Source organism: Dendrobates tinctorius, unplaced genomic scaffold (genome assembly GCF_039654945.1).
Source record: "Dendrobates tinctorius isolate UK_male_01 unplaced genomic scaffold, ASM3965494v1 ptg000063l, whole genome shotgun sequence".
Lineage (NCBI taxonomy): Eukaryota > Metazoa > Chordata > Amphibia > Anura > Dendrobatidae > Dendrobates > Dendrobates tinctorius.
In genome coordinates, this window is record NW_027361731.1 from 8,339,524 (window position 1) to 8,366,981 (window position 27,458).

General features: G+C 46.6%; 1 protein-coding gene across 3 annotated transcripts in view; it reads left to right on the forward strand.

Annotated features, from left to right (window-relative positions):
* The window catches only part of LOC141094221 (uncharacterized), a 323,197-nt gene that overhangs the window by 255,716 nt on the left and 40,023 nt on the right, over positions 1 to 27,458 (forward strand). For all 3 annotated transcript variants that reach the window (XM_073580021.1, XM_073580020.1, XM_073580022.1), the window contains exons 8-12: positions 21,139 to 21,288; positions 21,418 to 21,597; positions 21,680 to 21,803; positions 21,887 to 21,984; positions 22,182 to 22,272. In XM_073580021.1, coding sequence (XP_073436122.1) covers positions 21,139 to 21,288; positions 21,418 to 21,597; positions 21,680 to 21,803; positions 21,887 to 21,984; positions 22,182 to 22,272 — 643 coding nt within the window. The remainder of the gene's footprint in view (positions 1 to 21,138; positions 21,289 to 21,417; positions 21,598 to 21,679; positions 21,804 to 21,886; positions 21,985 to 22,181; positions 22,273 to 27,458) is intronic.

Consider the following 27,458-nt stretch of genomic DNA (forward strand, 5'->3'; position numbering starts at 1 on the left):
CTCTCTGTCTGCCCATTGGTCTGAGGGTGAAAAGCAGAGGAGAAGGACAACTGAATTCCCAGCTTGGAACAGAAAGTTCTCCAAAATCTAGACACAAACTGGACTCCTCTGTCAGATACAATGTTCTCAGGAATCCCGTGCAAGCGAACCACCTGTTGTAAAAACAGGGGCACCAACTCAGAGGAAGACGGCAACTTAGGGAGTGGTACAAGATGAACCATCTTAGAGAATCTATCACAAATCACCCAAATAACAGTCATCCTTTGAGAGACAGGCATATCAGAGATGAAATCCATTGAAATATGGGTCCATGGACTCTTGGGGACAGGCAAAGGCATCAACAACCCACTAGAGCGAGAACACGATTTAGACCGGGAGCACAGGACCCACAGGACTGCACAAAATTCCTGACATCACGAGACAAGGAGGGCCACCAAAAAGACCAACTCACCAGATCTCTAGTACCAAAAATACCTGGATGACCAGCCAAAGCAGAGCAATGAACTTCAGACATCACTCTCTTCTTCCACTGGTCAGGAACATACAACTTTCCACTGGGACAACGCTCAGGTTTGTCCTCCTGGAACTCTTCCAGAGCACGTCTCAAATCGGGCGAGATGGCAGAAAAAACTACCCCTTCGCCTAAGATGGTAGCAGGCTTGGTCACCACAGGAGAATCAGCAAAGAAGCTCCTAGAGAGGGCGTCTGCCTTGACATTCTTAGTGCCCGGAAGAAAAGAGACCACAAAATCAAAACGTGTGAAAAACAAGGCCCACCTAGCCTGTCTAGGATTCAAGCGTTTGGCTGACTCAAGGTAAATCAAATTCTTGTGGTCAGTAAGGACCACGACTTGATGTTTAGCTCCCTCCAACCAATGTCTCCACTCCTCAAATGCCCATTTAATAGCCAACAGTTCCCGATTCCCCACATCATAGTTACGTTCAGATGGAGAGAACTTTCGGGAAAAGAAAGCACAGGGATTCATTTTAGATGTTACAGGATCCTTTTGGGACAAAACAGCTCCTGCACCAATCTCAGAAGCATCCACCTCTACCTGGAACGGAAGTGAGACATCAGGTTGCTGCAAAACCGGGGCGGAGGTGAATCTTCGCTTCAGCTCCTGAAAGGAAGAAACAGCCTCCGGAGACCAATTTAACACATCAGCACCCTTCTTAGTCAAATCAGTCAATGGCTTGGCAATACTAGAAAATTTTGCTATAAATTTCCGATAAAAATTAGCAAAACCCAAAAACTTCTGGAGGGCCTTCAAAGAAGTGGGCTGAACCCAATCGTAAATGGCCTGTACCTTGGCCGGGTCCATTTCAATAGTTGACGGGGACAAAATAAATCCCAAAAAAGAAATCCTCTGTACTCCAAAAAGGCATTTAGATCCTTTGACATACAGGGAATTCTCCCTCAAGATCCGGAACACAGTCCGAATATGTTCCACATGAGAATCCCAATCCTTGGAGAAGATCAAAATATCATCCAGATAGATAATCAAAAATTTATCGACAAAATCTCGGAAAATATCGTTCATGAAGCACTGGAAGACAGAAGGGGCATTAGTGAGCCCAAAAGGCATCACCAGGTACTCAAAATGTCCCTCCGGAGTATTAAACGCCATCTTCCATTCATCCCCATGCTTAATGCGAATAAGATTATACGCCACCTGAGGTCAAGCTTGGTAAACCAGCAAGCACCTTTAACTCTGGAGAATAGATCAGAAATCAGGGGTAACGGATACTGATATTTAACAGTAATTTTGTTGAGGGCACGATAATCAATACAAGGTCTTAATGATCCATCCTTTTTGGCTACAAAAAAAAACCCGGCACCTAAGGGTGACGAGGATGGTCTAATATGACCCTTCTCCAACGCCTCCTTAATATAGGATCGCATAGCCTCGTGCTCGGGTACAGATAAATTGAAGAGCCGACCCTTGGGAAATTTACACCCCGGGCTCAGTTCAATTGAACAGTCATAACTCCTATGAGGAGGCAGAGACGCAGACTCATTCTCACTAAATACATCATAAAAGTCCGCCAAATAATCAGGAACATCATGCGACTGAGGAGAGGTGGAAAACACCGGAGCCTCACTAAAGGCACACCGACAACCCCAACTCACCACAGACACAGATTTCCAATCCAAAACTGGATTATGAATTTGTAACCAGGGAAACCCCAGAACAATAGTATCATGCCGATTATGCAACACCAAAAATCTGCAATTTTCTTGATGGTCTGGGGCGACCCGCATTACCACCTGGGTCCAAAACTGAGGTTTATTTTTAGCCAAAGGAGTAGCATCAATCCCCCTCAAAGGGATAGGCGTCTGCAGAGGTGTCATCGGAAATCCACAACGTTTAGCAAAATCCAAGTCCATTAGGTTCAGGGCTGCTCCCGAATCCACAAAAGCCTTGGCGGAAAATGTGGACAGGGAGCAGATCAGAGTAATAGCCAGAAGAAACTTAGGTTGAACACCACCAACAGAAAACGTGTGTGCAAAGCGTTTCTCTCGTTTAGGACAGACAGAAATAATATGCGAGGCATCTCCACAGAAAAAACACAACTTATTACGCCTTCTGAACTCCTGACGCTGCTCTCTGGAAAAAACTCTATCTCATTGCATAGGTTCAGACATTTGTTCAACAGGTGGCAACACCTCTCGTGCAGCTTTGCGTTCGCGCAAACGCCGATCAACCTGAATGGCTAATGACATAGAATCGTCAAGACCAGAGGGAACAGGAAATCCCACCATAGTATCTTTTACGGCTTCTGACAACCCCTTCCGAAAGAGAGCAGCCAAGGCATTATCATTCCAGGTAGTAAGTACTGCCCACTTTCGGAATGTTTGACAGTACAATTCTGCAGAATCACGACCAATGCCAGCAGGGTCTTTTCAGCCTGATCAATGGCATTAGGTTCGTCATACAACAACCCCAAGGCCTGAAAAAATGCGTTCACATTAGTCAGAATAGGGTCATCTGGTTTCAAAGAAAACGCCCAATCCTGGGGATCGCCACGCAGCAAAGAGATGACAATTTTAACCTGCTGCACGGAGCTCCCTGACGAGTTAGGCTTCAAGGCAAAAAATAATTTACAATTATTTTTGAAATTCAAAAATTTAGACCGATCCCCAAAAAATACATCAGGTGTAGGAATCTTTGGTTCAGCAGCATGTGAATGAGCAAGGTAGGCGGAAATTCCCCGCACTTCAGCAGCGAGCTGCTCCATACGATCAGACAATTGCTTTATCTCCATTGAGAGAAAAAAAAATTCCCCCTACGGCCTCAGAGATATAGATGAAAAAATATACACATTTTTTTTTTTTTTTTTTTTTTTTTTTTACAATTCTTTCCTACTATTGAGTACCCAGGATCTGCGGTATGGCGGGTGATTCTGTTATGAATGAGTCACCGTAGGAGACAGACACAAAAATCGAAGCTACGTCCAGAAAACCAGAGAAGTTGGCAACTATCAGATTGCAGACCCCTGAACCTATCAACACAACTAGCAGTAGCCGTGGGGGGTTCCTACGGTGCCCTAGACCCCTCGATCACAGCCGGAGAGCTAAATAGCCTAAAGACAGAAAAGGAAATCTAAACTGCTCCAGAGCAGACCCCAAAGTAAAAGGCAGCCCCCAACATATAATGACGGTGAAGCAAGATGAAAAAACACTCACACAGATAGAAAGATAGGCTGAGCAAACGATGGGGCCCAAGCTAACTAAACAGAACAGGAAAGGAAGGTTGCTGTCTGCAATCTGCCAAAACCCTATCAAAGACATAAGCCAACAAGCTGATATGGAAAAAGACCCTGAAGCAGCTAGGCTTCAAAAACTAAATCAGCACTCAGGTATTTTCAGAAGACAGAGCTAAAGGAATTCAGCACACCCCAGCAGGGAATGGCAGAAATCCAGAAAAACAAAGTCAAAGCACAAATGCAAAAGGCCGAGCAGAAAACTTAGCTTTAGAAGAGCAGGAATTCAGACTGGTCTCCAAGGATCCCGCAGAGAAATCACCCGCAGGGCAGAAGGGCGTCGGCAGCCTTATATCCAGTCAGTAACTCCACTCAGCCAGTCATCATAATCAGGCTCAGGTGTTTGATAATCAGGCTCACTACCTTTCTTTACCAGAAGAGGGAGTTCCTCGGGCCTCAGTAGTGAAGGGGAAAATGAACTCACAACAGCTCCCCCAGCATGGTATAATACAGCTGAGCATGGTATAATACAGCCCAGCATGGTATATAGACCCCCCAGAATGGTGTAATACAGCCCAGCATGGTATGATACAGCTGAGCATAGTATATAGTCCCCCCAGCATGGTATGATACAACCGAGCATGGTATACAGTCCCCCCAGAGTGGCCCCACAGTCCAGTACTCACACTGATTTAAAAAAAAAACACTCCTCACCTTTCCCTTGTGCCCGCGCTGCTGGCTGCTCCTGTCTCCTCCTGCTCTGTCTGGCACACAGTGAGAGCGCGATGACGTCATCGCGCCCCCGCTGTGTCAGAGGCAGAGCTGGGAATGATGGGAGAGGGAGCGTCAGCTGACGCTTTCTCCTCCATCACTGCCTCCTTCAATGCGGTGGTGGCGGGAGTCGGCGCTGGGGGCAGGCGGGCCCCCCTGCCTCACAGGGGCCCCATAGTGGCAGTGTGATGTGCCGCTGGATGGGGGCCCCTGGAGGAGCAGGGGCCCTAAGCAGCTACCTGGTCTGCCTGCCCATAACGCCGGCCCTAGTTACACCCAGTGTGAGAGGAGGTGATCACAATAGATTTGTCCTCAATAAGGAAAGGGAGTGGATTTTTAGTCAGGATTCACGAGCCCCTAAGGGACTCAATGAGCAAATTTCCTACTCCTGCTTTGTGTGTATACAGCCCCATTCTGGATTACATTTTTGGATTTTATACTCTACCCATTGCTACTCAGGTCCCTGTGAAGGGGGTTCACATATTATTGTACTTCATCGAGATATCTGAGCGTCTATATCAGAATTATTTCTTATCAGTTATCTCTCATATATACTATTTAGTAACTGTTAGGATCTGTTTAGTTTGTGACTATCCCAGGGGCAGACACTGACTGCTTGGGGCCCCTGTGCAAGAAATGTGTCTGGGCCTCCCTGTCGGCTACATTTCTTATGATGACAGCAATCTGACAATGGGACCCCTGGAGCCTCGGGCTCCGAGAAACAAGCCAGATCGCCCTCATTATTACTGCCCTGCAAGCAGGGGCGTACATAGCACTCACAAGGCCCCATAGCAAAAGTTCTATTTGGGCCTCCCCACACCTCTAAAAAATATATTTAGTTATATTTTTTCACTGAGATGGATAGATATATATACTGTGTGTGAGTGTAATAAATATATATTTTCGTTGTCATGCGGTTCTGCTGGCTCTAGCGCAGTCAGACTTGCAGTCAGGTGACAACTAGTGTCCGCTATGTCAGTAACTAGAACACTGCAGACATGGCTAACACTTCAGTTGGCACATGACAGCAAGTGTGTAAAGCGCCTCCTCATGGTTACGTGATAACTGCTGGAACTGGCAGAGCCCAACCATGTATATATTACATTTTATGTCTGATGCCTGTATCATCTGGTATCTGCGCTATTCATTGTCTATGGAACTGATGGAAATAGCCAAGCTCAGCAGCTCTATAGATAATGAATAGAGCTGGGGGCCCAGTAGTTGAATCCCCAGTAATCAGCAAGTTATCCATGATCTGCTGGATCACACAAACATTGTACATACATATCCCGTACATGCACACACACACACAGATACACATACCATACATGCATACACATGCACACACCATACATACACACAGATACACATACATATACTGTACATGCACAAACATAACATACATACACCATACATACCCACAGATTAACACTTATATACAGTACATACATACATGCATACACAGATGTATCGCGCACACACACACATACCATAGATACATACACCGTACATACACACAGATACACATACTGTACATACATACACCATACATACATATACGGTACATACGTATACCGTACATACACACACAGATACATATACCATACATGCATACACACACACAACATACACTATACACACAGATTAACACATATATACAGTACATACATACACATACATATACACAGATATATTGTACATACACACAGATACACACATACACCGTACATACACATAGATACACATACATATACTGTACATACCCACACCGTACATACACACACACTTGTATACACATATAGCATACACATATACATACACATATACCAAGCATACACACACTTACAAACATTGACCTAGACAACACATACACACCGTACATACACATATATCATACATACCTACACACATATACACATTCACACACACATACATATACTGTACACACATATGTAAATATACAAACACACAATAATCTACGACCTCAGGTGTTCTGTTCAGATGAGCCATGGAGGTCGGCCACATAGTGCAGAGATAAGCTGGAGCCTGGAGAGGACTGCAGGGCCAACTGTGGGTGATGGGGAACACAGAGCACAGAGGATTTCACCTCCCTGCTGCTGCAGAGCTCCCCTCCCCTGACCTCCTCTGTGAGATGTCCCGTGCGGTGAGCCCCTTCACCTGACCTGTGCTCCTAGACGCTGCAGCCTGCCTGGAATGGCAGAGTGGAGGAAGCAAAATACAGTACACACTATAAGTCCTGCTCTTCCTCCACTGCAGTCCCGTGTGCTGTGCTTCCCCGGCCCCTGACAACCGGTGAGTACTAACCTTTGGGACGCGCTATACAGGAGGACAGATGACAGCCAGTGAGCGCTCTCCTCAGTCTGGTGAGGAAAGCATTCATTGGCCAGCATCTCTCCCTGTATGACACACCCCTTTTTGAACTCCTGCTCTCCCACGCCACTCTCTCCCCAGCTCTGGGTGTTCATGTGATGACAGCAGGAAGTGAGAGGGGCCCGATGTTGCATAATACCGGGCCCCTTATACTCCCGCCGCCAGCAAACTTGACTCTGGCCCCATTCTCTGCCACTATGGGCCCCGGTGCACTTGCACCGGTTGAACCGGCGGTATGTCCGCCCATGGAATATCCGCCATTTTCTTGTGGTGTTCTGGCTGCTGGTCTTTTTACTCTGGTGCTGGGTTTGTCTTGGGTCAGATAATTGTATCACTCTTTATTACCCAGTACCTGCCTACTAGTCGTTGCTGGACAACAGTGTTAATCCGCTTGAGTTCTGGCTTGGTGCTTTGCTTTGCCTTCTGTGTGTGTAATTTGTGCAGTGCTGGGACCTCTGGTTCCGCTAGTCTTTGTTTCTTTATTCCGTTCGTTTCTGCAGCCTTTTCTGTGCTATCTATTAGGAGGTTTTTGTGCCCAGTCCTTAGATCTTTCAGGGACCCCCCCTCCCCCTATGTATAGGTCTTTTATTGAGATTAACCTAGGATCATCGGTGGGTCTATTCGCAAGGAATGGGTCACCCACTCCTTCGTAGAGTATCAGCCTAGTCATAGTGCCGGGTCAGTTTTCCCCCTTCTACCCTAGTCCTGTGTTGCAGATGTGTAACAGTTCTCCAACCCAAGCCCGTGTCTATACTCTGTGTGCGCTATCCTGCGCGTCTGTACTCCTGTACCCTGCTCTGTACGTCTGTACTCCTGTATACTGCTCTGCTTATCCGTACCCTGCGTACTGCTCTGCACATCCATACTCCTGTACTCAGTTCTGTATATCCGTCCTTTGTGCTCTGGTGTTCGTCAGTCTTCTACATTTCCCTCTATTCCATGTCTCTCCCGATATCTGAGCCGCCCCTCTTGGTATTGGTTACCGTGTTATTAGAGATCGCTGGGCTTGTCCCGGACAATCCCTGTATAGGGGTCGGTCTTCACTAGATCAGCTCGCCCTGGGGCTATCTGTTCCACGGTCCGGAGGGTCCACTCTTATACCTCACCTCCCTGAGGCGTTACAGAATAACCAGGCCATGGACCCCGCCGGTACCACGTTTTCCGCGGCTTCCATTCAGGTGGCATCCCGTGACTCTGGCTCCAAGTCCTTGCCACATTTCCCACCTCATCCTTGCAAGCCACCTAAGTTTTCTGGGGATCCCAAACTGCAGGGATTTTTTTGAGTGCAGCATCCATTTTGAACTCTTGCCCCTGCAGTATCCCACCGACCAGGCAAAGGTGGCTTTCATTGTATCTCTTCTAGAGGGAGAGTCCTTGGCTTGTGTGAATCCCCTGTGGGAGCGTGATGACCCCATTGTCTCCCAATTGGCAACTTTTTTGGAGACTTTTCACAGGTTCTTCGATTAACCGGGCTGGCCTACATGACTGGGTCCCTTTTCAACCTTCGCCAAGGTTCCCTGTCAGTAGCCCAGTACAACATCTGCTTCCGCATCCTAGCCTCCGAGTTGGGATAGAATAATGAGGCTCTGGTTGGTGTTTTCTGGCATGGGCTGTCAGGCCAGATTAAGGATGAGCTCACGGGGCGAGATACTCCAATCTCCTTGCAGGATCTAATCTCCCTGGCCACACGCATAGATTTGCGTCTCCTGGAACAATCCCACGAGGCTTCCAGAGAGGCTGGTTTACTTTTTCCCTAGGACAGGTAGGGGAGGCCTTCTTAGGAGTTCCCGATTCCTCACCCCCTTGACTTTGTCAGTTTTGATATACCTGGAGCAGAGACGTTATGCTGAGGTGGCTTATGTGGATTCGGGTGCGGCAGGCAACTTCATAAGTCTCGAGACTGTCAGGAGACTTCGGATTCCTGTTATTTCCCTGGTCAGACAACGTTTGATTGCATCTGTGGATGGAAGACCTCTGAAAGAGCCCGTCACCATGGTGACCGAAGAAATAGTGCTACAGATTGGGGTCCTTCATCGGGAGAGCATTCCCCTGTATGAACTACCGAACCTCTCACATGCTTGGGTTGCCTTGGCTCAGGTCCCATGAACCTATCCTTGATTGGCGCTTGGGTGATGTGCTACGTTGGGGATCCTCCTGCCAGATGCAGTGTCTGCAGCCAATTCGTCCTGTTAATCTGCCTCAGTCCACCTCTGCTCCCACAGGTCTCCATTCGGCTTATTGGGGCTATGCGGACGTCTTCAATAAGAAGGAGGCTGAGGTTGTTCCTCCACACCACCCATATGATTGCCCAATCGAGCTTGTTCCCGGTTCTTTACCGCCCAGGGGAAGGATCTACCCATTCCATCCGGAAATCATCCTCTCCTGCCGGAGCGGGATTTTTCTTCGTCAAGATGGACGGTTCTCTCCGACCTTGCATTGACTACAGGGTACTGAATAACATCACAATCAAGAACATGCATCCACTACCTCTTATCCCAGAGCTCTTTGACCAGCTCAGAGGGGCTCGTATCTTCACTAAACTCAACCTTCGGGGCGCCTATAACTTGATTCGTATCCTCTCCGGGGATGAGTGGAAGACTGCCTTTAACACCCGAGACGGCCACTATGAGTATCTAGTTATGCTGTTTGGCCTCTTCAATGCCCCAGCAGTATTCCAGGAATTTGTCAATGATATTTTCTGAGACCTCCTATATTCCTGTGTAGTGGTGTACCTGGATGACATCCTTGTCTTCTCATCTGATATACCATCTCACAGAAGAAGTGTTCATCTGGTTCACCAGCGTCTGAGGGAGAATAACCTCTATGCTAAACTCAAAAATTGTATCTTTGAGCAAACATCCTTACCCTTCCTGGGTTACATTATCTCCTATATGGGGCTAAGGATGAATCCCGAGAAGGTGTCTGCTGTTCTCCACTGGCCCTGACCTTGCGGGGTGAAGGCCATACAGCGATTTCTGGGCTTTGACAATTACTACAGGCAGTTCATTCCCCACTTCTCCTCCGTAACCAAACCTATCTCATCCCTCACCCGTAAAGGTACCTGCTCCAAGGTTTGGACTCCGAAAGCAGAGGACGCCTTCCTTCTCTTAAAATGATCTTTTTCCACAGGTCCTGTATTACATTGTCCCGAGTCTAACCCTTTATTCTGGAAGTGGACGCTTCTTCTATAGGTGTTGGAGCTGTGCTCTCACAGAGGACCTCGGAGGGACGCTTGATTCCTTGTGGCTTTTTCTCCAAAAGCGTTTTCAGCAGCGGAACGCAACAATACCATCGGAGACCGCGAGCTGTTGGCCATTAAACTTGCGGTGGAGGAGTGGGGATATCTTCTCGAGGGTTCCGTGCATCCATTTGTAATCTTTACCGACCACAAGAATCTGGCCTATCTCCAATCCACACAAAGACTTAACCCTTGTCAGGCCAGATAGTCCCTGTTCTTCGCTCGGTTGGACTTCGAGCTTCGCTTCTGGCCGGGCGACAGGAATGCCAAGGCGGATGCACTTTCTAGGTCATTTCAGCCAGGGGATGTGGAGGAGGAACCGGCATACAATGTGGATCCCTCTAAAGTCATCACTGTGGCTTTACAGTTGACCATCCCGCCGCTCGGTAAGACCTTTGTAGCTGAGAGCAACAGGAGGAAAGTATTACTCTGGGGACATTCTTCCAAGTTGGCTGGGCACGCCGGAGAAAAGAAGACTTTCCTTCTCAGCGCTCGCTACTACTCGTGGCCCACCCTGCACCTGGATATTAAGGACTTTGTCCCCTCATGCCTTTCCTGTGCCAAAAACAAAGTTCCTCGACATTTACCTCATGGTACCCTCCTTCCGCTTCCAGTTCCGTCTGCTCCTTGGCAACATATTGCCATGGATTTAATTACCGACCTTCCGAGTTCTTCTGGTTGCACTGTTATTTTTATGATAGTGGATCGGTTCTCGAAGATGGCTCATTTTGTCCCCTTGTCTCGTCTACTTTCAGCTCCTGAGTTGGCAAAATTTTTTATTGAGCACATCTTCAGACTCCACGGATTTCCTCGGCACATCGTATCTGACAGGGGGGTTCAATTTACTTCTCGCTTTTTGAGGGCGCTATGTGGACTCATGAGGGTGTCACTGAACTTCTCCTCGGCCTACCATCCACAGTCCAATGGTCAGGTAGAATGGACTAATCAAGTTTTGGCTATCTAACTTCGACACTTTACCAGCGCTCACCAAGATGACTTGGTAGGCCTGCTTCCTTGGGCAGATTTTGCCTTTAATAATCACTCTAGCGAGTCCTCAGCCAAGACTCCCTTTTTCATTGTTTTTGGGCAACATCCAGGCATGCCTTTTCCAGTGTCTTCTGCCTTGGGGGTACGAGCGGCTGACTCCCAGTCTCAGGAGTTTTCTAAGATCTGGGAGGACATTAAAAAGTCACTTGACAAAGCGTCGGGAAGGATGAAGAAGCATGCCGACAAGAGGCGCCTTGACTCTCCTCCTTTCAATCAGGGCGACAAAGTCTGGCTTTCCTCGAGATATATCAGACTCAAGATGCCATCTAACAAATTGGGTCCGCGCTACATTGGTCCCTTCGAGATTCTGAGACGAGTCAACAATGTTGCCTACAAATTGAAGTTGCCTGCCTCACTCCATATTCCCAACACCTTCCATGTGTCACTGATGAAACCTGCGATTTTTAATTGCTTCCATTCTGCCTCTGGTTCTACTCCTCAACCTGTTAGTTCTGAGAACATCTTTGAAGTAAGAGATATTCTAGATATGAAAATGGGTCGTGGAAGAACTTTTTTCTTAATTGACTGGAAAGGTTTCAGTCCTGAGGAGAGGTCCTGGGAGCCATTAGAGAACATCGATGCACCCCGTGTTCTAAACAGGTTCCTTTCCAGCGGGGGTAGGAGGGGTTCTAAGGAGGGGGGTACTGTTACCACCACTGCTACCGCTGCCGTGCCCATTGCTGCCCACTCCTCCGGTCTTGTTCTTCGGTCCTGCCGTGCTCCCCGCACAGCAGGAAGCTCCAGGACCCGGCACATGCGCCCTGACACTCTTGGAGGGCGGTCACGCCCCTCCAAGGTCCTGTATGTTCTCAGATGTCCTGACCTGGGTGGCCACACCCCCTCCCAGGTCCTTTATGCTCTCTGATGTCTTGGCCCAAAAATCCCAGCAGCAATTCCGGGTAAGGTGTGGGGTATTTGAACCTACTTCCTCTTATCAGTGACGCCTGGTTATTGTTCAAGCTCCTGCTTCTCCGACCCAGGCCCATATCTATACTCTGGTTGCACTATCCTGGCGCGTCCGTACTCCTGTACCCTGCTTTGCATGTCTGTACTTCTGTGTCTTGCCCTGCATGCCCATACCTTGTGCGCTATCCTGCGCGTCCGTACTTTTTTACCCTGGTCTGCATGTCTGTACTCCTGTGTCCTGCTCTGCTTATCCGTGCCCTGCGCACTGCTCTGCACATCCATTCTCCTGTGCTCAGTTCTGTATGTCCGTCCCTTGTGCTCTGGTGTTCGTCAGTCTTCTACGTTTGCCTTCTATTCCATGTCTCTCCTGCTATCTGAGCCGCCCCTCTTGGAATCAGCTACCGTGGTATAAGAGATCCCAGGGCTTGTCCCTGATGATCCCTGTATAGGGGTCGGTCTTCCCTAGGTCAGCTCGCCCTGGGGCTATCTGTTCCACGGTCCAGAGGGTCCACTCTTATAGCTCACCTCCCTGAGGTGTTACACGCTGTTCCTGCTTGCAATTTGCATCCTGCAACTATGTGTTGGACGGTTTCTGGGGGTTCTTTGCATAGTCTACACCTTGGGTCTTGTCTTGTGTGGTAGATTCCTGTTTCTGTGGATCTGGTACTTAGTGCTTGCTCTTGTGCTGCTATGATTAGTGCCTTTGTGCTGTCTCAGACTCCAGCTTTCTCCAGCCATAGGTAGGATTTCTCCATATCAGCCACCTCCATTAACTGTCGATGGTACATTCCATGCAGTGACTTGTCTTGCCATGGTGCTTCATGTTCCTGTTTTTCCTTCCAGATCTGTTGTTGCTGCCTTAGGATTTCTCTCAGCATCTCATCTTTTGCTGCCATTTTTCTGATGTATTTCTGGATACTCCTTGTTTCATCCGTGATAGTGGCTTGGATGCTTGTCAAGCCTCGACCACCCTCCTTTCTGTTGGTATACAATCTTTGGGTGCTAGACTTGGGGTGGAGTCCTCCATGCATTATGAGGAGCTTTCGTGTCTTCACATCTGCAGCTTCCATCTCTTCTTTTGGCCAGCACATTATGCCAGCAGGGTATCTGATAACTGGCAGGGCATATGTATTAATGGTGCAGATTTTATTCTTCCCATTGAGCTGGCTCTTCAAGACCTATCTTACACTTTGATGGTATTTGGATTTCGCTACTTTTCTTGCCTCCTCATCATGGTTACCGTATCCCTGTGGGATGCCGAGGTACTTGTAGCATGTTTGTACATCTGCTTTGTGCCCTGCTGGTAATTCCACTCCATCAGTCTTGACTACCATGCATCTTTATTACCAACCAGCCACACCTCCAGTCTGAAGGACATCCCAATGTCTTCACTGTAGATCCTTGTAGATGGATCAGTGAATTGATGTCTCATTCATTTTTCGCATACAGCTTGATGTCATCCATGTGGAGGAGTTGGCTGATGGTGCTTCCACTCTTGTATCCATAGCCAGACTCTGTATTTATCTGACTGAGGGGGTTCAAGCCTATGCAGAAAAGCAGTGGGGACAATGCATCACCTTGTTATATGCCGCATTTGATGGTCACTTGTGCTAGTTGTCTTGAGTTGACTTCCAATGTTGTTCTCCATAGCCCCATTGACTTTCTGAAGAAGGTTCTTAATTTCCTGTTGACATTGTAGAGAGCCAACCATTCACAGATCCTTGTGTATGGCATTAAGTAATAGGCTTTCCTGTAGTCAATCCAGGCTGTGCTGAAATTGGTCTGTGTGGATCTTGAGTCTTGAGCGACTGCTCTATCAACTAGGAGCTGGTGCTTAGTGCCTCTCTGTTCAGTCCCAATGCCTTTCTGAGCTGGATTCATATACTGGTTCGTATGGTTCTGTAGCTTGGTGGCTATGATGCCTGACAGGAGTTTCCATATTGTTGTAAGGCAGGTTTTGGGTGGTAATTGGATGTAACTGTTCCTTTATGAGGATCCTTCATGATCAGCACTGTTCTTCTTTGTGTTAGCCAAGCTGGGTGGTGGCCTCCTTCTAACAGTTGGTACATCTGCATTCATGTACCACTGTTAATTTCTTTAGCCAGTAGGTATGGATCATGTCTGGGCCAGGTGCTGTCCAGCTCTTCATTTTCTTGACCCGCTGTTGGATGTCGGCTTCTGTATTGGTGACTGGTTCTTGCTCTAGGTGGTTGCTGTGTTTCATTCTCAGATCTTGCAGACTCATTGCATTGGTGTTATGTGTTTTTCCTTCTCCCATATGTTCCTCCAGAATTGTTCAGTCTCTGCTATTGGTGGAGTTGCTGCCTTTGTGCTGTTACTCTGTAGTTGCGAGTACACCTTGGGTGGTTCTTTGGAGAATAGGGCATTTATCCTCTTGGCCTCAGCTTCTCTAGTGTATCTCCCCAGTCTTGCAGCGAGTGCTGTGAGCCATTGTTTAGCAGTCTCTAGGGCTTCAGTTGGGGTCAGGCCTTTATACTTTTCCAGCTTGGTCTTATTTTTGATCTTTACACTCTTCTGTATTTCTGTTAGTTGGCTGACTTCCCTTCGTGTCCCCTTGATCATTGTCTCCAGTCTTCTTTTTCAAGGGGGGCACGTACTTCTGTTCTTGCTGATTGCATAGCCAAGCATTTCCATGATTGCTGAGGCAGTTGCATAAATCAGTTCATTAGTTTGAGTTATGGTGGTGGTAGCTATTGATGCAAGTGCTCTATTGGCATCTTCAACAATACTGTCTGGTGGTGTTTCTTTGCTGAGCCTTGAAAGTTAATCTCTGGTATTGATGGTATTTAGTTTATCTAAGATCTTCTGTTTCAGATCAGCTGGAAAACTCTCTAGCTGCAGGATTGAATCGGGGTCTTCAGGGGATTGAACATCCAGATCTTCATGCGGTGCAGATGATGCACCTCAAGTTGTGTTAATAGATTTCTATGTTATTGAAACCTTGGGTGTCTAGTTGTTTCTCAGTCAGTGACCTGCCCCAGAGTTTACATAATGAATACCATCACATACTGATTTAAAAAAAAAAAAAACGCTTCTGCAGGCAGGTGCCAGCCATGAGATCGCTGACATATGCGGCGGCGCCATCTTGGAGGAGGACATTTTTTTTTCTTCTCCAGCAAGATGCCGCCACTGGCGCCTGCGCCACAGCAGCTGTCTGATCTTTATGCAAACCAATAGATGGTACTGAGCAGGTGCCCTGGGCGCCATTTTCAGAATTACTTTTTTTTTCCTCACTTAAGTAAATCTGCACAAGGGATTAAGTGCAGTTACCACGCGATTATGCTGCAGCGCAGGTGCAATGGCCGGCACCTTCCTGCAGAAGTGTTTTTTTTTTTTAAAACTCAGTATGTGATGGTATACATTATGCAAACTATGGGGCAAGTCAGCGAGGAGCAGAGACCTGTCAGCAGTCTGCATTATGAATATATAATCAGAGCACCACATACATGAACCCCGCCTTAGGGCATGACCATATCATTAACACAAAACTAAAAATAAAGATTAAGAAACAGCCCCAAGACCGATATCATCAACCAAGGTATCATTTTCTTCATTATAACAGCATTGACGTACACTGTGTGTAGGTTATTATGCACAATCCTGCTGACAGGTTCCCTTTAACCCCTTCACCCCCAAGGGTGGTTTGCATGTTAATGACCGGGCCAATTTTTACAATTCTGACCACTGTCCCTTTATGAGGAAATAACTCTGGAACGCTTCCATGGATCCCGGTGATTCTGACAATGTTTTCTCGTGACATATTGTACTTCATGTTAGTGGTAAAATTTCATTCATATAACTTGCGTTTATTTGTGAAAAAACAGAAATGTGGCGAACATTTTGAAAATTTCGCAATTTTTCAACTTTGAATTTTTATGCCCTTAAATCACAGAGATACGGCACACAAAAAACTTAATAAGTAACATTTCCCACATGTTTACTTTACATCAGCACAATTTTGGAACCAAAATTTTTTTGTTAGGAAGTTATAAGGGTTAAAAGTTGACCATCGAGTTCTGATTTTTACAACACCATTTTCTTTTAGGGACCACATCACATTTGAAGTGACTTTGAGGGGTCTATATGATAGAAAATACCCAAAAGTGACACCATTCTAAAAACTGCACCCCTCAAGGTGCTCAAAACCACATTCAAGAAGTTTATTAACCCTTCAGGTGCTTCACAGGAATTTTTTGAATGTTTAAAAAAAAAAGTTAACATTTAACTTTTTTTCCCAAAAAAATTACTTCAGGACGAATTTTTTTTTATTTTACCAAGGGTAACGGGAGAAGTTGGACTGCAAAAGTTATTGTGCAATTTGTCTGCTGATACCTGATATGTGGGGGGGAACCACAGTTTTGGAGCATGGCAGAGTTCAGAAGGGAAGAAGCGCCGTTTGACTTTTCAATGCAAAATTGGCTGGAATTCAGATTGGACGCCATGTCACGTTTGGAGAGCCCCTGATATGCCTCAACAGTGGAATCCTCCATAATTGACCCCATTTTGGAAACTAGACCCCCCAAGGAACTTATCTAGATATGTGATGAGAACTTTGAACCCCCAAGGGCTTCACAGAAGTTTATAACGTACAGCTGTACAATTAAAAAATCATATTTTTTCCACAAAAATGATGTTTTCACCCCCAATTTTTATTTTCCCAAGGGAAACAGGACCACATAAGATATTGTGCACTTTGCCCTGCCCTGAGTATGTTGATACCTCATATGTGGGGGTAAACCACTGTTTGGGCGCATGGCAGAGCTCGGAAGGGAATGAGCGCCGTTTGACTTTTCAACGCAGAATGTCGTGTTTGGAAAGCCCCTGATGTGCCTAAACAGTGGAAATCCAACACAAATGACACCGTTTTGGAAACTAGACCCCCCAAGGAACTTATCTAGATGTGTGGTGAGCACTTTGAACCCCCAAGGGCTTCACAGAAGTTTATAACGCCCTGTCGTGAAAATAAAAAAAATCATATTTTTTCCACAAACATGATCTTTTAGTCCCCAATTTTTTTTATTTTCCCAAGGGTAACAGGAGAAATTAGACCCCAAATGTTGTTGTCCAATTTGTCCTGAGTACGCTGATATCCCATATGTGGGAGAAAACTACTGTATGGGCACACGTCAGGACTCGAAAGGAAAGTATTGACATTTTGGAAAGCATACTTGGATGGAATAGTCTGCGGGTGTGATGTTGACTTTGGAGAGCCCCTGATGTGCCTAAACTGTGGAAACCCCCCACAAGTGACCCCATTTTGGAAACTAGACCCCCCCAAGGAACTTATCTAGATGTGTGGTGAGCACTTTAAACCCCAAAGTGCTTCAGAGAAGTTTATAATGCCCGAGCATGAAAATAAAAAAATCATATTTTTTCCACAAACATGATCTTTTAGTCCCTAATTTTTTTATTTTACCAAGGGTAACAGGAGAATTTGGACCCCAAAAGTTGTTGTCCAATTTGTTCGCAGTACGTTGATATCCCATATGTGGGAGAAAACTACTGTATGGGCACACGTTGGGGCTCGTAAGGCAAGTAGTGACGTTTTGGAATGCAGACTTTGATGGAATGGTTTGCGGGTGTCATGTTGTCATTGGAGAGCCCCTGATGTGCCTAAACTGTGGAAACCCCCCACAAGTGACCCCATTTTGGAAACTAGACCCCCTACGGAACTTATCTAGATGTGTGGTGAGCACTTTGAACCCCCAAGTGCTTCACAGAAGTTTGTAACGTAGAGCCATAAAAATAAAAAAATCATAGTTTTTTTCACAAAAATGATATCTTTGCCCCCACTTTTTTATTTTCCCAAGGGTAACAGTAGAAATTGTACCCCAAAAGTTGTTGTGCAATTTGTCCTGAGTAGGCTGATACCCCATATGTGGGGGTAAACCACTGTTTGGGCGCATGGCAGAGCTTGGAAGGGAAAGAGCACCGTTTGACTTTTTCAACGCAGAATTGGCTGGAATTGAGATCAGACGCCATGTTGCATTTGGAGAGCACCTGATGTGCCGAAACAGTGGAAACCCCCAATTCTAACTCCAAACCTAACCCCAACACACCCCTAAACCTAAACTCAGCCCTAACCCTAGCCCTAATAGTAACCCTAGCCCTAACCGTAGCCCTAGCCCTAATGGGAAAATGGAAATAAATACATTTTTTTAATTTTATTATTTTTCCCTAACTAAGGGGGTGATAACGGGGGGTTTGATTTACTATTTATGGTGGTTTTTATGTTTGGCAGCTGTCACACGCTAAAAGGCGCTTTTTATTGTAAAAATAGTTTTTGCATCACCACATATTGAGAGCTATAATTTTTCCATATTTTGACCCATAGAGTCATGTGAGGTCGTATTTTTTGTGGGACGAGTTGACATTTTTATTGGTATCATTTTCGGGCACGTGACATTTTTTGATCGCTTTTTATTCCAATTTTTGTGACGCAGAATGACTAAAAACCAGCATTTCATGAATTTCTTTTGGGGGGTGCATTTACACCGTTCCACGTGCGGTAAAATTGATAAAGCGGTTTTATTCTTCAGGTCAGTACGATTACAGCGATACCTCATTTATGTCTTTTTTTATGTTTTGGCGCTTTTAAGCACTGAAAACAATTTTATATAAAAAATAATTATTTTTGCATCGCTTTATTCTGCGAGCTACAACTTTTTTTATTTTTTGCTGATGACGCGGTACCCTGTTTATATACGTTTCTTGAACGCACGTTTATTGCACTTTTTGCTCTGCGGTATGATGATAAAGTATTGTTTTTTGCTTTGTTTTTTATTTTTATTTTTTAAGGGGTTCACTAAAGGGGTTAACTAGTGGGACAGTTTTAGAGGGCGGGTCGTTACAGATGCAGCGATACTAAATATGTGTACTTTTATTGTTTGTTTGTTTTCTATTTCCAAAAAATGAATTTATTAGGGAATATTTTTTTTTTAAATTTATTTAGGGATTTTCTATAAATTATTTTTACACTTTTTTTTATTTTTTTTACTTTATTATTTTGTCCCAGTGTGGGACATCACTGTGAAGTGTCAGATCGCTGATCTGACACTTTGCAGTGCAGTGTTAGATCAGCGATCTGACATACGCACTGCAGCAGGCTTTCTCGGCGCCTGGTCTCTGTAGGCACTGAGGAAGCCGCCTACCTGCAGACCCCCAGGCAGCCATCTGGGATCAAGGGGCCTGCAGGGAAGGAGGCCATTGGAGCAGCGCAGCACATCACGCTGCTTTGAGCCCCCTCCCTGCGCGATTCTTCCCTAATCCCCTGTGCCGTCCCTGTGGTGTACATCTATGCTCTGGGGCCCAAGAGTTAATCATTTGTTGTTAAAAAAAATAATAAAATATGCCTTCTGCTTTTTGCATGTATTTTTACAAGAATTGTTAGAGCCAATTTTCTTCAGAAACCTTTTAACATCTGCTTTTTTCTTGTAGTATAGGAAAACCTAAGGGGAGAAATAAACCCCATAAATCACTGTACATGGAGACTTTGGGATTAGATCATTTCTGTCCTTGGTGTTTGTGGGATCAAAAAATCTTTTATAAAAGCCTCAAACTTCTGTGTGTGAATCAGAGCTGAGATCTAACGTGATAGAAGATTACAGTCCGGGGAAGACGGGAAACCTTCATATAGACGGCCGGTGGGGATGGAGTCAGTGACGGACTCTGGCCAAATATGTTTCTAGAGCCGTAGTAGAAGATGAAGATGTCGTCCTCATCATGAAGTAGTTATTTCTCCTGTCACGTGTAATGAATATCTCCTGCAGTATTGCTAATGCCGATTCCAGTGTCGGGAAATGAGACGAGAATTAGCGTTATGGAAGACTAGATGGTGGCCCGATTCTAACGCATCGGGTATTCTAGAATATGTATGTAGTTTATTAATGAAGATTTAATAATAATGCAATAATGCACCCCCCAATCCTGGTATGCATGGTCCTCTCATCCCCCAATCCTGATTTGCATGGTGCCCCTCACCCCCCAATCCTGATATTCATGGTCCCCTCACCCCCCTATCCTGGTACGCATGGTCCTCTCACCCCCCTATCCTGGTATGCATGGTCCTCTCACTCCGAATCCTGGTATGCATGGTCCCCACACCTCTCTGTCCTGGTATGCATGGTCCTCTCACCCCCAATCCTAGTATGCATGGTCCCCTCACCTCCCTTTCCTGGTATGCATGGTCCCCCTCACCCCCCTTTCCTGGTATGCATGGTCCCGTCACCCCCCTTTCCTGGTATGCATGGTCCCGTCACCCCCCTTTCCTGGTATGTATGGTCACCCTCACCCCCTTTCCTGGTATGCATGGTCCCCCTCCCCCCCCTTTGCTGGTATGACAGGCGCAGTGCAGCCGCCCACGTCGCTGATTGGTCACGGCCTACCGGCTGCAACCAACATAGCATGTAAAAAATAATTAAAAAAATAAAGAAAGGTTATTCTCACCTTCCGACGGCCCCTGATCTCCTTTCCACATGCCTGGCATCGCGATCCCAGTATTGCTTAGCGCCAAAGCCCGGAGATGAGCGCAACGTCATCAGCGGTCTTTGGCACAAAGCATTACTGGGACCGCGATGCCGGGCGCGTGGTTAGAGAAGAGATGTCCAGGGTCCGTCCAAAGGTGAGTATCTCACTATTTTTTATTTTAATTCTATTTTTTACAGATTAATGGTACCCAGGGTCCGGAGGAGTCTCCTCTCCTCCGGACCCTGGCTACCATCCGCACATTGGTCGCGGCCTAATCAGCGACGCGGGAGGCTGGACTGCACCTGTCGCTGATTGGTTGCGGCGGGATTTCCGTTACAGACAGACAGACAGACAGACAGAATTAGACAATTATATAGTAGATGAGTCTATGAGGAACGTATTCAGCTGCTGACTCCGAGGAAGAAACTGCTTGTTGTCTGTGGCCTAAATATATAGGTTTTATTAGTAGATGTAAAGAAGAAAACTAAATACTGTAAAATAATAAATCTCCTCATATGTTTCCCTTATTATCTCCAGTAATTGTATTACACAGGATTTTATGATGTTACATCGGCTCATCTTCTTCTCATTCAGATCTCTACAATATCGGATCCTCTCAGTGAAGATCTTCTACAAAAGAAAACTTTGCTGATTTACCCATCAAAGATGGATATGGACAGAGACAAGATGGCGGAGAGGATATTACACCTCACCCTAGAGATCCTCTTCCGGCTTACTGGAGAGGTGAGAGATTCTGATGACGTCACATTACATCATTCTTATCTATGGGAATAACAGATGGACAGAACTGGAGAGGTGAGGACTCTGGAAATGTCTGTAGTGAGATTTATTAATGTGTCTCTCCATAACCAGGATTACACAGTAGTGAAGAAGACCTCTAGTGAGCGCTGTCAGGACCCTGTGTCTGAGGGATGGGGAAGACCCCTGAGTCCAATCACAGGGCCTCCACCTCACCCCCTGATACATGAGGACATCAATGACCAGAAGATCCTAGAACTCACCTACAAGATGATTGAGCTGCTGACTGGAGAGGTGACACTGCTGGGAATGTTGGGACATTACACAGTAACGCTATGAAGGGATCGGGGGATGACAGTATCATTGTGTGTGTCAGGTTCCTATAAGGTGTCAGGATGTCGCTGTCTATTTCTCCATGGAGGAGTGGGAGTATTTAGAAGGACACAAAGATCTGTACAAGGACGTCATGATGGAGGTTCCCCAGCCCCTCACATCACCAGGTAATAGACAGGACTAAATACACACGGCCTATAATTATCTGTATGTAAAGAATGAATTCAGTCCCTGTATGTGTTTCCTCCAGATCTATTCAGTAAGAGGACAACACCAGAGAGATGTCCCCGTCCTCTTCTTCCACAAGACTGTAAACAAGAAGATCTCAATGTTCCTCAGGATCATCAGGTAGATGGAGAGAAGGTGTCATGAGATCTCCCCTATGATTTGTAGGGGGTGTGAAGGTCTTGTGCTCAGTCTTGTTTTATCCACCAGTATTATATGTTTTATACTTGTGTAATGAGAGCGGTGGAGATGGCAGGATTAGAGCTGATCATAGATGTGACTTCTCCATCTGTCTGTGACTTTTACAATATTTATTTCAGGGTGAAGATCTGACCCATATTAATGCTACAGAGACATATGTGAGGGTTGTTGAGTGGTGTAAAGAGGAGATTCCTACATATGACTACCCAGGTGAGTGGTAACCACTAAATGCAGAGAAGTCACAGATTCTTCTCAGTCACCGGCTGTGGCTGCTTTATCGTTGGTGTAGTCCGGCCATATTACCATGATCACCATTTTGCCTCTAGACCGCAACGTTCTCCTCCACCGAAAACTGTTCTAATGTGTTTGGTCATTGAAAACCCTTTTCTATAGAACTTACAATATCCACCTACCCCCTGAGATTAGAAGACGCTGACCGTTACCTGCCCAGATCTGTCAACTACAAAGCCAAATGACAGCGTGCATAGAATGTTCTGATAAATTAGAAAATCACTTGAAGAAAAGTATTATGATGGGTCTGTATCAGAAATCAGAGGGTAATGATGCTGTTGGCTTCCTAGATCCCTGATATCTTATTGGATGAATCTCCCTTCTCTCCCTTCTGTGCTGCTGAATGTGCTCATATGGTCCCTACAAGACCAGGTCCAGTCTTTCTGGCCAAACTTTTCTTTTTTGATCAACAACATTAAATGTGCAGTGAGGCCAAGTGTGAATTTCTGTGCAATAACAACAGAGTTTCTCTTTATCCTGACTTTTCAACTTGTATTAAAAGTAATTTCAAGGAGGATTGTGATAAACTACTGGAAAACCATTCCACCTGTGCCATGATATATCTCTAAGCTGTGCGTGGCTGATGGCTGTAATATACATTTAATCACCCCTGCAGGAGATGTGTTGGCATGGCTCAAGCCCTGGTTTCATGGCTTCTCTCTACGTCATAAATTCCATTATGCTTTCGATCCTAAGGAATTCAGATTACTGCACAATATCTCCTGAAATGGGGAGCACTAATACTTTCTCTACTTTTTGGGTCAGGACTAACAGTAGCTCCAATGGTCCACCATTAATGAGTGCAAATCTGGTTTAGTGTTGGAGTTCTCCCCTCCTATTTACGTTGTTGTCGGGGATGGAACATTATTTTTTATTCTATGTCTTTTTTTTTACCTGTTCATTCTGTATGATAGTTTGATTGTGGTGGGATCGGCCTTCCTCACTTATGTGAGTCTGTAACTCCCTGATAGTCTTAATAAAATCTCTCCATCGCCTCTTCCAAATGCCTGAGATCTAAATGTAAAGTGAACCTGTCAGCAGCATTGTGCACAGTAACCTACAGACACTGTCAGGTCAGCACTAGTGATGAGCGAGCAGTAAAATGCTCAGGTGCTCATTGTTCGGATCGAGCAAATTGGAATACTCGGATGCTCAACCCGAGCAGTGAACCCAGTGTTAGCCTGTGAGAAGTCCGAACTTTTTTGCCGTGCCCCCCCCGGAGGTCTTTCTACGGTATCAAAACATTGGAAATGTATGGGGACAGTGCACAAATGACATTGAAACATCATGGGGATCGCCCCTAGAAGCATTTCTGACTCCTAGATCACAGCTGTAACCAATGTTGTCAGAATGTGACACCACTTTTACAGGCGCACACAAAAACATACAAAAACAAAACCAAAATGGATTTTCCAGGGAAATATGTAAAGGAACATCCTTTCCAGGGTAATAATTTGTATGCAAGACAAAAGAAATAACCCCCCCCCAAAAAATGCCCCTCCATCACTTTGCCAATGGTCACACGTAGCGTTTTTGATGCTTTTTCCAACGTTACCATTGCTTTTAACGAATACAAATGCATTCACTGGGAAATGTCATTTTAACATTTAACAACCTTAGCTGGTCATGTGGTGTGTGACACATCTTCAGACACATCTTGTTTCATTTATGAAGGAGGGACTCTTAAAGTCACCAAGCCTATTTTTATAGGGGCATCAGGCAGCATTACTATTCTTAAAGAGCCATTATAAAACAGTGGGTCTCCTAGTTATTGCCTATGCAGTGAGTGGCTGGGCTGCCAAAAATGAGGACGCACCCCAATACCCCTTTCACGAGATGTACAGGAGGGCCTCCTGAAAAAATGTTACCATTATAAGAAAGAGGGTCACCCATAGTGTTTGCCTATGTATTGAATGCAAAGCCTGCCCTACCACAAAGTTACACGCACACCAATAACCCTTGGTAAAGACGTCTTGGATGGTGACATTAAACCAAAGTTCCCATTATTTTTCATTTGGTACTGCCATACTGTTAGCCTATGCATTGAATGCAAGGCCCGCCTTGCCACAAAGTTACATGCACCCCAATAAGCCTTTGAATCGACGTACTAGATGGCCACAGGAAAATCCACTTCACATTATTCAATTGGTATTCCCATACTGTTAGTCTATTAGTGAATGCAAGGCCCGCCTTGTCACAAAGTAACACGCAACCCCATAAGCCTTTGTATCCACTTACTGGATTGCCACAGGAAAGCCAAGTTCACATTATTCATTTGGTACTACCATACTGTTAACCTATGCATTGGATGCAAGGCCTGCACCAAAGTTACATGCATCACAATAACCCTTGGAACAGGCTTAGAGGTGGGCCTCCTGAAAACAATGTTCACATTATTAGGAGGTGGGTCTCCCATAGTGTTTGTTTGCCCATGCATAGAATGCAAGGCTGGCAAATATTAGGAGGCACATGTAGGAAGGCCTTTTACATTTTTTTTTCCCATTATAAGGGAGCTGGTCTCCTTTACTTGGAATGCCCATACACTAAGTGTATGGGCTGACAAAGATTTCCACCTGGGGTACATACTTTTTAAAATATTTTGACGGGCATCTTAAAGACTCTTTCAACAAACTAGAGTGGCTGTAGCAGCACTGAACATGGTCACCCTCGTTTTCTTGTTCTGGTGGTCTGGTGGATGATCAGGAGGAGGAGGAGGAGGATGACACCAAATAGCCAAAATCAGGAAGCGTATACCCATGTGTGGGTGTGAAGAGGTGCATGGGAATACACCTCCCAAAAAAGACACTGTATCGGAGGTTATGGGTTGCCCTCACACACCCAGGGCAGCAGGGTACTCGGTACCGGGCTGGTGTCAAGGCGGGAATGTGTCACAGCAGCGGTGACCCGGTCCGTGGCCCTGGGCGCCCAATATCAATGGCGGTGATGTTAATGGTGTTAAAGTTTATTAGAATAGTTCGTGACGCCACCCGTGGTGTTTGGCAAGTAAGATGTTGAGCCAACGCTGCATGCAGATCCACTGGGACTGATGGTGTGGTGCAGCAAAGATGTTGTAGCTCCCCACAGGTGGAGCTGTAGTTCCAGGGCAGTGTAGGTGCAATGGATGAGGAGAGGTGCAGAATGGTATAGAGGTAGTTACCCAGATGTAGCGGTGCTGGAATAACTGGAGGACACCAGAGTATGCGGTTCCAAAGCTTTACTCACAGTTTGCAGTTCACACACACGCCTGCCTCCGTACTGTGTTCTCCAGGTCAGGGCTTCAGCCAACCTCCAGGCAAGATAGGGTTCTCTCTTCCACACTCCGCCAATATGTACCTTCACTGAACGACTCCTCCAATGCGCCTTTAGGTGCGAAGCACTCCAGTACTTAGTTACCCTGGAATGCCTCTCTCTAGGTGTTCCTAGTCTCTACTTGTATGACAGACAGCTGTAGCCTGCTTCGGGGACTCCTCACTGCGTCCCGGCTCTCTATTCAGTTGCTGTTGTGTCCCAAGTCTATGATGGGAGCAAGACGTTAGTGGCTCACTACTCCTCCGGTGTCTGTTGCCGGACATAAAGATCCAATCAACCTTGGGGGCCGGGCCCCGGCCTTTGCGCTCTGGACTGGAAGGGTTCTATATCTTTCTTCAACCAGCTTCCCACCATCCTTCTATTCTCCTTCGTTCCGATCTGTTCTATTTCTCTCTTATGGAAGGTTATCAATCTTATCAGTCTCTTTCTCTGGTCTTTCTCGTGCCAGCAGCCCAGATCACTGGGACCTGCTGCAGCATGTCCTTCAGACACCCATCTTCACTCTTCTCTCTCCCTCTCCAACTAACCAACTGAGTCTCACTCTTCCCACTCTTTTGTATCATCTCACTCCACCCGCCTCCCAGCACATCTCGTGTTATGAAGCAGGGTTCCACAAGGGGTGCTCTGCTAACCCCCAGCCTGAAGCTGTTAGGTGGCCCCACTGAACTATCCTGTGTGTGTAATGCAGGTGTGGAGCGTGGTCAGGAGTTCCCACCTTACCTGGATGGTGAGGCACTACACCTTAGGAGAAGGTGCAGTACCTCTGTGGCGACTGAAGCCTCAGGGGCGCCACAGTTATGTTTCACTGTTTTCATTCGGTGGTGTGTGGGGAGGAGGACCCCCATATAGTGTTTGGTCCGGAACCAGGGGGACCGCCATCAGATTTATTGAAGGAATCACATCAGGGGGATTACAAAGGGAGACATGCGACTGAGGTTGTCAGGGCAACAGGGAGCAGGGCTAGGGTAAAAGGAGCAGGGGACGCGCTGAAGTGGCAGTTGGGGAAGAGAGCGAGTGAAGGCAGGACGCAAGGTGACTTGCTGGGGCACCGAGAGGAGCCTGCGAGGAAAAAGCTGGACATTTACCGACAAGAGAGACGTGAGAGACTGTTCCCAGAGACTGCTCCCCGCTCCCGTTCTGAGAGGAGCATCCCCGCTACCCCCCGCCTTGGCGAGAGAGGAACTTTACCTCAGGTAGTGGCCGTGAGTACCCGAAACCAGGTCACAGAGGCCTGGGCACTTCCCCCCAGCCTTCCCCCATCACGCCGACCCGGCGGTCACCGGCCTGAAGATACGCCACCTCGTCACAGGCGAGATAAAAGGCTCGCTACCCTGGCTTTGGGAGAGACTCCTTGTTAAAGGACGGCTACAGGTCATCTGGGGAACTGCGTCATCACCACGCGCCACCTCCATCATTTTCTTCAGGGCCTGTTGCGCCCCAACGGCATCGCTTTCTTCAGGGCCTGTTGCGCCCCAGCGGCAGCGTTTCCTTCAGGGCCTGTTGCGCTCCAGCGGCAGCGCTTTCTTCAGGGCCTGTTGCGCCCCAGCGGCAGCGTTTCCTTCAGGGCCTGTGGCGCCCCAGCGGCTGCGCTTTCTTCAGGGCCTGTTGCACCCCAACGGCATCGTTTTCTTCAGGGCCTGTTGCGCCCCAACGGTATTGCTTTCTTCAGGGCCTGTTGCGCCCCACCGTCATCACTTTCTTCAGGGCCTGTTGAGCCCCATTCCTTCCTGGGGAAGCGAGACTTCAGGACAGCTGCCTCAGCGACCTCAACGCAGCCACGCTCATGAAACCAGCAG